At 51.2% G+C, this 12,434-nt stretch overlaps 1 protein-coding gene across 6 annotated transcripts in view; it reads left to right on the top strand.

Annotated features, from left to right (window-relative positions):
• The window catches only part of smap1 (small ArfGAP 1), a 107,861-nt gene that overhangs the window by 32,986 nt on the left and 62,441 nt on the right, over positions 1-12,434 (top strand). For 2 of the 6 annotated variants that reach the window (XM_084375332.1, XM_084375328.1), the window contains exon 5: positions 11,866-11,931. The exons of 2 other annotated variants lie outside the window; for them this stretch is intronic. In XM_084375332.1, the coding sequence (XP_084231458.1) occupies positions 11,866-11,931 (66 nt within the window). Of the gene's footprint in view, positions 1-11,862; positions 11,932-12,434 lie in introns of all 6 variants that reach the window. 2 more of the 6 variants (XM_084375329.1, XM_084375327.1) reach the window with 1 other exon arrangement.

Raw genomic sequence — 12,434 nt, 5'->3', positions numbered from 1 at the left:
AGAGATTCACCTGCCCTCAGACAACTTCTGCCCTGGGACCAGGAGAGATTCACCTGCCCTCAGACAACTTCTGCCCTGAGACCAGGAGGGATTCACCTGTCCTCAGACAACTTCTGCCCTGAGACCAGGAGAGATTCACCTGCCCTCAGACAACTTCTGCCCTGAGACCAGGAGGGATTCACCTGCCCTCAGACAACTTCTGCCCTGAGACCAGGAAAGATACACCTGCCCTCAGACAAAATTGTGGGAAACAATGGTCTCTGCCCTGGGACCAGATGAGACTAAACAGCCATGAGGAAAATCCTGACTCCCTTTTGTCCAGCTATGTTGCCTTAAAACAGAAAAATATGACTTCTGCCCTGAGACCAGGAGAGATTCGCCTGCCCTCAGACAACTTCTGCCCTGGGACCAGGAGAGATTCACCTGCCCTCAGACAACTTCTGCCCTGAGACCAGGAGGGATTCACCTGCCCTCAGACAACTTCTGCCCTGAGACCAGGAGAGATTCACCTGCCCTCAGACAACTTCTGCCCTGAGACCAGGAGGGATTCACCTGCCCTCAGACAACTTCTGCCCTGAGACCATTCACCTGCCCTCAGACAACTTCTGCCCTGAGACCAGGAAAGATTCACCTGCCCTCAGACAACTTCTGCCCTGAGACCAGGAAAGATTCACCTGCCCTCAGACAACTTCTGCCCTGAGACCAGGAAAGATACACCTGCCCTCAGACAAAATTGTGGGAAACAATGGTCTCTGCCCTGGGACCAGATGAGACTAAACAGCCATGAGGAAAATCCTGACTCCCTTTTGTCCAGCTATGTTGCCTTAAAACAGAAAAATATGACTTCTGCCCTGAGACCAGGAGAGATTCGCCTGCCCTCAGACAACTTCTGCCCTGAGACCAGGAGGGATTCACCTGCCCTCAGACAACTTCTGCCCTGAGACCAGGAGGGATTCACCTGCCCTCAGACAACTTCTGCCCTGAGACCAGGAGAGATTCACCTGCCCTCAGACAACTTCTGCCCTGAGACCAGGAAAGATACACCTGCCCTCAGACAAAATTGTGGGAAACAATGGTCTTTGCCCTGGGACCAGATGAGACTAAACAGCCATGAGGAAAATCCTACAAAACAACTTCTGCCCTGAGACCAGAGGAGACAGTTGACTCCCTTTTGTCCAACTATGTTGCCTTAAAACAGAAAAATACGACTTCTGCCCTGAGACCAGGAGAGATTCGCCTGCCCTCAGACAACTTCTGCCCTGGGACCAGGAGAGATTCACCTGCCCTCAGACAACTTCTGCCCTGGGACCAGGAGAGATTCACCTGCCCCTCAGACAACTTCTGCCCTGAGACCAGGAGGGATTCACCTGCCCTCAGACAACTTCTGCCCTGAGACCAGGAGGGATTCACCTGCCCTCAGACAACTTCTGCCCTGAGACCAGGAAAGATACACCTGCCCTCAGACAAAATTGTGGGAAACAATGGTCTCTGCCCTGGGACCAGATGAGACTAAACAGCCATGAGGAAAATCCTGACTCCCTTTTGTCCAGCTATGTTGCCTTAAAACAGAAAAATATGACTTCTGCCCTGAGACGAGGAGAGATTCGCCTGCCCTCAGATAACTTCTGCCCTGGGACCAGGAGAGATTCACCTGCCCTCAGACAACTTCTGCCCTGAGACCAGGAGGGATTCACCTGCCCTCAGACAACTTCTGCCCTGAGACCAGGAGAGATTCACCTGCCCTCAGACAACTTCTGCCCTGAGACCAGGAGGGATTCACCTGCCCTCAGACAACTTCTGCCCTGAGACCATTCACCTGCCCTCAGACAACTTCTGCCCTGAGACCAGGAGAGATTCACCTGCCCTCAGACAACTTCTGCCCTGAGACCAGGAAAGATTCACCTGCCCTCAGACAACTTCTGCCCTGAGACCAGGAAAGATACACCTGCCCTCAGACAAAATTGTGGGAAACAATGGTCTCTGCCCTGGGACCAGATGAGACTAAACAGCCATGAGGAAAATCCTGACTCCCTTTTGTCCAGCTATGTTGCCTTAAAACAGAAAAATATGACTTCTGCCCTGAGACCAGGAGAGATTCGCCTGCCCTCAGACAACTTCTGCCCTGGGACCAGGAGAGATTCAGCTGCCCTCAGACAACTTCTGCCCTGGGACCAGGAGAGATTCACCTGCCCTCAGACAACTTCTGCCCTGAGACCAGGAGAGATCACCTGCCCTCAGACAACTATTGCCCTGAGACCAGGAAAGATACACCTGCCCTCAGACAAAATTGTGGGAAACAATGGTCTCTGCCCTGGGACCAGATGAGACTAAACAGCCATGAGGAAAATCCTACAAAACAACTTCTGCCCTGAGACCAGGAGAGATTCACCTGCCCTCAGACAACTTCTGCCCTGAGACCAGGAGAGATCACCTGCCCTCAGACAACTTCTGCCCTGAGACCAGGAGAGATTCAGCTGCCCTCAGACAACTTCTGCCCTGGGACCAGGAGAGATTCACCTGCCCTCAGACAACTTCTGCCCTGAGACCAGGAGAGATTCACCTGCCCTCAGACAACTTCTGCCCTGAGACCAGGAGAGATTCACCTGCCCTCAGACAACTTCTGCCCTGAGACCAGGAGGGATTCACCTGCCCTCAGACAACTTCTGCCCTGAGACCAGGAGAGATTCACCTGCCCTCAGACAACTTCTGCCCTGAGACCAGGAAAGATTCACCTGCCCTCAGAAAACTTCTGCCCTGAGACCAGGAAAGATACACCTGCCCTCAGACAAAATTGTGGGAAACAATGGTCTTTGCCCTGGGACCAGATGAGACTAAACAGCCATGAGGAAAATCCTACAAAACAACTTCTGCCCTGAGACCAGAGGAGACAGTTGACTCCCTTTTGTCCAACTATGTTGCCTTAAAACAGAAAAATACGACTTCTGCCCTGAGACCAGGAAAGATTCGCCTGCCCTCAGACAACTTCTGCCCTGGGACCAGGAGAGATTCACCTGCCCTCAGACAACTTCTGCCCTGAGACCAGGAGGGATTCACCTGCCCTCAGACAACTTCTGCCCTGAGACCAGGAGAGATTCACCTGCCCTCAGACAACTTCTGCCCTGAGACCAGGAAAGATACACCTGCCCTCAGACAAAATTGTGGGAAACAATGGTCTCTGCCCTGGGACCAGATGAGACTAAACAGCCATGAGGAAAATCCTGACTCCCTTTTGTCCAGCTATGTTGCCTTAAAACAGAAAAATATGACTTCTGCCCTGAGACCAGGAGAGATTCGCCTGCCCTCAGACAACTTCTGCCCTGGGACCAGGAGAGATTCACCTGCCCTCAGACAACTTCTGCCCTGAGACCAGGAGAGATTCACCTGCCGTCAGACAACTTCTGCCCTGAGACCAGGAGAGATTCACCTGCCCTCAGACAACTTCTGCCCTGAGACCAGGAGGGATTCAGCTGCCCTCAGACAACTTCTGCCCTGAGACCAGGAGAGATTCACCTGCCCTCAGACAACTTCTGCCCTGAGACCAGGAGAGATCACCTGCCCTCAGACAACTTCTGCCCTGAGACCAGGAAAGATACACCTGCCCTCAGACAAAATTGTGGGAAACAATGGTCTCTGCCCTGGGACCAGATGAGACTAAACAGCCATGAGGAAAATCCTACAAAACAACTTCTGCCCTGAGACCAGGAGAGATTCACCTGCCCTCAGACAACTTCTGCCCTGAGACCAGGAAAGATTCACCTGCCCTCAGACAACTTCTGCCCTGAGACCAGGAAAGATACACCTGCCCTCAGACAACTTCTGCCCTGAGACCAGGAGAGATTCACCTGCCCTCAGGCAACTTCTGCCCTGAGACCAGGAGGGATTCACCTGCCCTCAGACAACTTCTGCCCTGAGACCAGGAAAGATACACCTGCCCTCAGACAAAATTGTGGGAAACAATGGTCTCTGCCCTGGGACCAGATGAGACTAAACAGCCATGAGGAAAATCCTGACTCCCTTTTGTCCAGCTATGTTGCCTTAAAACAGAAAAATATGACTTCTGCCCTGAGACCAGGAGAGATTCACCTGCCCTCAGACAAAATTGTGGGAAACAATGGTCTCTGCCCTGGGACCAGATGAGACTAAACAGCCATGAGGAAAATCCTACAAAACAACTTCTGCCCTGAGACCAGGAGAGATTCACCTGCCCTCAGACAACTTCTGCCCTGAGACCAGGAGAGATCACCTGCCCTCAGACAACTTCTGCCCTGAGACCAGGATAGATACACCTGCCCTCAGACAAAATTTTGGGAAACAATGGTCTCTGCCCTGGGACCAGATGAGACTAAACAGCCATGAGGAAAATCCTGACTCCCTTTTGTCCAGCTATGTTGCCTTAAAACAGAAAAATATGACTTCTGCCCTGAGACCAGGAGAGATTCGCCTGCCCTCAGACAACTTCTGCCCTGGGACCAGGAGAGATTCACCTGCCCTCAGACAACTTCTGCCCTGGGACCAGGAGAGATTCACCTGCCCTCAGACAACTTCTGCCCTGAGACCAGGAGGGATTCACCTGCCCTCAGACAACTTCTGCCCTGAGACCAGGAGAGATTCACATGCCGTCAGACAACTTCTGCCCTGAGACCAGGAGAGATTCACCTGCCCTCAGACAACTTCTGCCCTGAGACCAGGAGGGATTCAGCTGCCCTCAGACAACTTCTGCCCTGAGACCAGGAGAGATTCACCTGCCCTCAGACAACTTCTGCCCTGAGACCAGGAGAGATCACCTGCCCTCAGACAACTTCTGCCCTGAGACCAGGAAAGATACACCTGCCCTCAGACAAAATTGTGGGAAACAATGGTCTCTGCCCTTGGACCAGATGAGACTAAACAGCCATGAGGAAAATCCTACAAAACAACTTCTGCCCTGAGACCAGGAGAGATTCACCTGCCCTCAGACAACTTCTGCCCTGAGACCAGGAAAGATTCACCTGCCCTCAGACAACTTCTGCCCTGAGACCAGGAAAGATACACCTGCCCTCAGACAACTTCTGCCCTGAGACCAGGAAAGATTCACCTGCCCTCAGACAACTTCTGCCCTGAGACCAGGAGAGATTCACCTGCCCTCAGGCAACTTCTGCCCTGAGACCAGGAGGGATTCACCTGCCCTCAGACAACTTCTGCCCTGAGACCAGGAAAGATACACCTGCCCTCAGACAAAATTGTGGGAAACAATGGTCTCTGCCCTGGGACCAGATGAGACTAAACAGCCATGAGGAAAATCCTGACTCCCTTTTGTCCAGCTATGTTGCCTTAAAACAGAAAAATATGACTTCTGCCCTGAGACCAGGAGAGATTCACCTGCCCTCAGACAAAATTGTGGGAAACAATGGTCTCTGCCCTGGGACCAGATGAGACTAAACAGCCATGAGGAAAATCCTACAAAACAACTTCTGCCCTGAGACCAGGAGAGATTCACCTGCCCTCAGACAACTTCTGCCCTGAGACCAGGAGAGATCACCTGCCCTCAGACAACTTCTGCCCTGAGACCAGGAGAGATTCACCTGCCCTCAGACAACTTCTGCCCTGGGACCAGGAGAGATTCACCTGCCCTCAGACAACTTCTGCCCTGGGACCAGGAGAGATTCACCTGCCCTCAGACAACTTCTGCCCTGAGACCAGGAGGGATTCACCTGCCCTCAGACAACTTCTGCCCTGGGACCAGGAGAGATTCACCTGCCCTCAGGCAACTTCTGCCCTGAGACCAGGAGGGATTCACCTGCCCTCAGACAACTTCTGCCCTGAGACCAGGAAAGATACACCTGCCCTCAGACAAAATTGTGGGAAACAATGGTCTCTGCCCTGGGACCAGATGAGACTAAACAGCCATGAGGAAAATCCTGACTCCCTTTTGTCCAGCTATGTTGCCTTAAAACAGAAAAATATGACTTCTGCCCTGAGACCAGGAGAGATTCGCCTGCCCTCAGACAACTTCTGCCCTGGGACCAGGAGAGATTCACCTGCCCTCAGACAACTTCTGCCCTGAGACCAGGAGGGATTCACCTGCCCTCAGACAACTTCTGCCCTGAGACCAGGAGAGATTCACCTGCCGTCAGACAACTTCTGCCCTGAGACCAGGAAAGATACACCTGCCCTCAGACAAAATTGTGGGAAACAATGGTCTCTGCCCTGGGACCAGATGAGACTAAACAGCCATGAGGAAAATCCTGACTCCCTTTTGTCCAGCTATGTTGCCTTAAAACAGAAAAATATGACTTCTGCCCTGAGACCAGGAGAGATTCACCTGCCCTCAGACAAAATTGTGGGAAACAATGGTCTCTGCCCTGGGACCAGATGAGACTAAACAGCCATGAGGAAAATCCTACAAAACAACTTCTGCCCTGAGACCAGGAGAGATTCACCTGCCCTCAGACAACTTCTGCCCTGAGACCAGGAGAGATCACCTGCCCTCAGACAACTTCTGCCCTGAGACCAGGAGAGATTCACCTGCCCTCAGACAACTTCTGCCCTGGGACCAGGAGAGATTCACCTGCCCTCAGACAACTTCTGCCCTGAGACCAGGAGGGATTCACCTGCCCTCAGACAACTTCTGCCCTGGGACCAGGAGAGATTCACCTGCCCTCAGGCAACTTCTGCCCTGAGACCAGGAGGGATTCACCTGCCCTCAGACAACTTCTGCCCTGAGACCAGGAAAGATACACCTGCCCTCAGACAAAATTGTGGGAAACAATGGTCTCTGCCCTGGGACCAGATGAGACTAAACAGCCATGAGGAAAATCCTGACTCCCTTTTGTCCAGCTATGTTGCCTTAAAACAGAAAAATATGACTTCTGCCCTGAGACCAGGAGAGATTCGCCTGCCCTCAGACAACTTCTGCCCTGGGACCAGGAGAGATTCACCTGCCCTCAGACAACTTCTGCCCTGAGACCAGGAGGGATTCACCTGCCCTCAGACAACTTCTGCCCTGAGACCAGGAGAGATTCACCTGCCGTCAGACAACTTCTGCCCTGAGACCAGGAGAGATTCACCTGCCCTCAGACAACTTCTGCCCTGAGACCAGGAGGGATTCACCTGCCCTCAGACAACTTCTGCCCTGAGACCAGGAGAGATTCACCTGCCCTCAGACAACTTCTGCCCTGAGACCAGGAGAGATCACCTGCCCTCAGACAACTTCTGCCCTGAGACCAGGAAAGATACACCTGCCCTCAGACAAAATTGTGGGAAACAATGGTCTCTGCCCTGGGACCAGATGAGACTAAACAGCCATGAGGAAAATCCTACAAAACAACTTCTGCCCTGAGACCAGGAGAGATTCACCTGCCCTCAGACAACTTCTGCCCTGAGACCAGGAAAGATTCACCTGCCCTCAGACAACTTCTGCCCTGAGACCAGGAAAGATACACCAGCCCTCAGACAAAATTGTGGGAAACAATGGTCTCTGCCCTGGGACCAGATGAGACTAAGCAGCCATGAGGAAAATCCTACAAAACAACTTCTGCCCTGAGACCAGGAGAGATTCACCTGCCCTCAGACAACTTCTGCCCTGAGACCAGGAAAGATTCACCTGCCCTCAGACAACTTCTGCCCTGAGACCAGGAAAGATACACCTGCCCTCAGACAAAATTGTGGGAAACAATGGTCTCTGCCCTGGGACCAGATGAGACTAAACAGCCATGAGGAAAATCCTGACTCCCTTTTGTCCAGCTATGTTGCCTTAAAACAGAAAAATATGACTTCTGCCCTGAGACCAGGAGAGATTCGCCTGCCCTCAGACAACTTCTGCCCTGGGACCAGGAGAGATTCACCTGCCCTCAGACAACTTCTGCCCTGAGACCAGGAGAGATTCACCTGCCCTCAGACAACTTCTGCCCTGAGACCAGGAGGGATTCACCTGCCCTCAGACAACTTCTGCCCTGAGACCAGGAGAGATTCACCTGCCCTCAGACAACTTCTGCCCTGAGACCAGGAGAGATCACCTGCCCTCAGACAACTTCTGCCCTGAGACCAGGAAAGATACACCTGCCCTCAGACAAAATTGTGGGAAACAATGGTCTCTGCCCTGGGACCAGATGAGACTAAACAGCCATGAGGAAAATCCTACAAAACAACTTCTGCCCTGAGACCAGGAGAGATTCACCTGCCCTCAGACAACTTCTGCCCTGAGACCAGGAAAGATTCACCTGCCCTCAGACAACTCCTGCCCTGAGACCAGGAAAGATACACCTGCCTTCAGACAACTTCTGCCCTGAGACCAGGAAAGATTCACCTGCCCTCAGACAACTTCTGCCCTGAGACCAGGAGAGATCACCTGCCCTCAGACAACTTCTGCCCTGAGACCAGGAGGGATTCACCTGCCCTCAGAAAACTTCTGCCCTGAGACCAGGAAAGATACACCTGCCCTCAGACAAAATTTTGGGAAACAATGGTCTCTGCCCTGGGACCAGATGAGACTAAACAGCCATGAGGAAAATCCTGACTCCCTTTTGTCCAGCTATGTTGCCTTAAAACAGAAAAATATGACTTCTGCCCTGAGACCAGGAGAGATTCACCTGCCCTCAGACAACTTCTGCCCTGAGACCAGGAAAGATTCACCTGCCCTCAGACAACTTCTGCCCTGAGACCAGGAGAGATCACCTGCCCTCAGACAACTTCTGCCCTGAGACCAGGAAAGATACACCTGCCCTCAGATAAAATTGTGGGAAACAATGGTCTCTGCCCTGGGACCAGATGAGACTAAACAGCCATGAGGAGAATCCTACAAAACAACTTCTGCCCTGAGACCAGAGGAGACAGTTGACTCCCTTTTGTCCAACTACGTTGCCTTAAAACAGAAAAACACGACTTCTGCCCTGAGACCAGGAGAGATTCACCTACCCTCAGACAACTTCTGCCCTGAGACCAGGAGGGATTCACCTGCCCTCAGACAACTTCTGCCCTGAGACCAGGAAAGATACACCTTCCCTCAGACAAAATTGTGGGAAACAATGGTCTCTGCCCTGGGACCAGATGAGACTAAACAGCCATGAGGAAAATCCTGACTCCCTTTTGTCCAGCTATGTTGCCTTAAAACAGAAAAATATGACTTCTGCCCTGAGACCAGGAGAGATTCGCCTGCCCTCAGACAACTTCTGCCCTGGGACCAGGAGAGATTCACCTGCCCTCAGACAACTTCTGCCCTGAGACCAGGAGGGATTCACCTGCCCTCAGACAACTTCTGCCCTGAGACCAGGAGAGATTCACCTGCCGTCATACAACTTCTGCCCTGAGACCAGGAGAGATTCACCTGCCCTCAGACAACTTCTGCCCTGAGACCAGGAGGGATTCACCTGCCCTCAGACAACTTCTGCCCTGAGACCAGGAGAGATCACCTGCCCTCAGACAACTTCTGCCCTGAGACCAGGAAAGATACACCTGCCCTCAGACAAAATTGTGGGAAACAATGGTCTCTGCCCTGGGACCAGATGAGACTAAACAGCCATGAGGAAAATCCTACAAAACAACTTCTGCCCTGAGACCAGGAGAGATTCACCTGTCCTCAGACAACTTCTGCCCTGAGACCAGGAGAGATTCACCTGCCCTCAGACAACTTCTGCCCTGAGACCAGGAAAGATTCAACTGCCCTCAGACAACTTCTGCCCTGAGACCAGGAAAGATACACCTGCCCTCAGACAAAATTGTGGGAAACAATGGTCTCTGCCCTGGGACCAGATGAGACTAAACAGCCATGAGGAAAATCCTGACTCCCTTTTGTCCAGCTATGTTGCCTTAAAACAGAAAAATATGACTTCTGCCCTGAGACCAGGAGAGATTCGCCTGCCCTCAGACAACTTCTGCCCTGGGACCAGGAGAGATTCACCTGCCCTCAGACAACTTCTGCCCTGAGACCAGGAGGGATTCACCTGCCCTCAGACAACTTCTGCCCTGAGACCAGGAGAGATTCACCTGCCGTCAGACAACTTCTGCCCTGAGACCAGGAGAGATTCACCTGCCCTCAGACAACTTCTGCCCTGAGACCAGGAGGGATTCACCTGCCCTCAGACAACTTCTGCCCTGAGACCAGGAGAGATTCACCTGCCCTCAGACAACTTCTGCCCTGAGACCAGGAGAGATCACCTGCCCTCAGACAACTATTGCCCTGAGACCAGGAAAGATACACCTGCCCTCAGACAAAATTGTGGGAAACAATGGTCTCTGCCCTGGGACCAGATGAGACTAAACAGCCATGAGGAAAATCCTACAAAACAACTTCTGCCCTGAGACCAGGAGAGATTCACCTGCCCTCAGACAACTTCTGCCCTGAGACCAGGAGAGATCACCTGCCCTCAGACAACTTCTGCCCTGAGACCAGGAAAGATACACCTGCCCTCAGACAAAATTGTGGGAAACAATGGTCTCTGCCCTGGGACCAGATGAGACTAAACAGCCATTTGGAAAATCCTACAAAACAACTTCTGCCCTGAGACCAGGAGAGATTCACCTGCCCTCAGACAACTTCTGCCCTGAGACCAGGAGAGATCACCTGCCCTCAGACAACTTCTGCCCTGAGACCAGGAAAGATACACCTGCCCTCAGACAAAAATGTGGGAAACAATGGTCTCTGCCCTGGGACCAGATGAGACTAAACAGCCATGAGGAGAATCCTACAAAACAACTTCTGCCCTGAGACCAGAGGAGACAGTTGACTCCCTTTTGTCCAACTACGTTGCCTTAAAACAGAAAAACACGACTTCTGCCCTGAGACCAGGAGAGATTCACCTACCCTCAGACAACTTCTGCCCTGGGACCAGGAGAGATTCACCTGCCCTCAGACAACTTCTGCCCTGGGACCAGGAGGGATTCACCTGCCCTCAGACAACTTCTGCCCTGAGACCAGGAGAGATTCACCTGCCCTCAGACAACTTCTGCCCTGAGACCAGGAGAGATTCACCTGCCCTCAGACAACTTCTGCCCTGAGACCAGGAGAGATTCGCATGCCCTCAGACAACTTGGGGAATTTGGGAAATTGGGAAAACACCAGATGATTTGTCAGAGTGTGAAGAAGGAAGTCAGTGAGCGTGAATAAACATGACGTGATTTAAACTTTAAAACATTATCTTGTCTGTGGACATTTCTGCCTCACGTAGATAGATTTTGATCAGCAATGCTGGCTGTGTAACAATAACAGACAAAAAAAAATCCCGCGATCCCACACTACTTATGTATTTTGTTTTGTTTGAATTAAGAGACCCATAGCAACAGTGCATTGAAGTATTTTTCTTGAATATAAAATATTCATGAATAAAGGAGCAACAAAGTCATAGTTTGGAAAACTTTTTGGGGGTATTATCTTCCGAAATGGCTGCAGGGTCAGAGGAGGACATGTTTTCCTGCTCCACAAAACACTCAGATGAGCAGAGAAATAAAAAACTGGCTTGTGAAAACAACCGGCTACTGTTGGTGGTGGACTGCAGAGTTCGATTCAAGCCTGCTCTTAGTCTGACTCACAGGTCAACAGCAGGTTAATAGAGGTCATCCCTGCAGTCTCTAAGTGTGTGCGTGAGTGTTTGTGAGTATGAGACCCTACTTTGACACCATTCTCTCTGTGCAGCTGTGGGGCTGAATATAACCTTGGCTTGAAGCATCTACTGAAGCGCAGAGTACCCTGCTGCAGCGGAGAAAATCCTCCTTCATTCCCTCTAATTAACTCTGTTCTCTCTCTGCTTCTCTGTCCTCCCCTTGCAATGCTCTGTCTTCTCACTCTGTTCTCCTTGTTCATACTGTCTGTCTTCATTTTTTTCTTCTCCACTTCTCCCCTTGTCTCTGTCTTCCTGTCTGACTCTCTGTCTGAAATTCTCTGTCTTCCAGCAGAAGTCGTCTGAAGCGGCTCCTCCCTCCAGCTCGCCGTCCTCACAGGCTGACAGGAGCAGACAGGAGGTGCAACTCTCCCCTGTATTCTGTGGTGTGCTGGTGTTTTGCTGTGGTTGTGCTCTGTTGCATTGTTGCTTTGTAGATATGTTGTGGTGTGTTGTTGGGCCAAGTGAAAGGTCAGAACAGCCCACTGGTCAACAGCAGATTGTTTGACTTCCACATCATCTGTTTGGCTAAATTACAACATAAAGTAGCCAACATAATCTGGGAGGGTGCATCTTTTATTTTATCTTAAATTATTTATTATTTTAAGTCGTAATGATCTTTGAATTTCAATTGAATTCAAAGGCAACATTGGTGAACAGTTGTCACAGGCATAAAACCGATAATCCATTGATATTTACAAATCCAGATGTGATAGTGTAACAATAGCAAAGCTGACGGTGCTGATTTTTCTTTTTTTTTTATTGAATTGAATTGTGACCTTGAAATGGAAAGTCAACTCTAATTGTGGATTTTGAGAATTGTGACACCCTTTAATAGCACAGAGCTGTTAGATAGTTTGACAA

Source organism: Pagrus pagrus (genome assembly GCF_965226575.1).
Source record: "Pagrus pagrus genome assembly, chromosome: 15".
Taxonomy (NCBI): Eukaryota; Metazoa; Chordata; class Actinopteri; order Spariformes; family Sparidae; genus Pagrus; species Pagrus pagrus.
The sequence above is the reverse complement of the archived record's forward strand: the minus strand, read 5'-3'. Positions and strand labels throughout refer to the sequence as shown.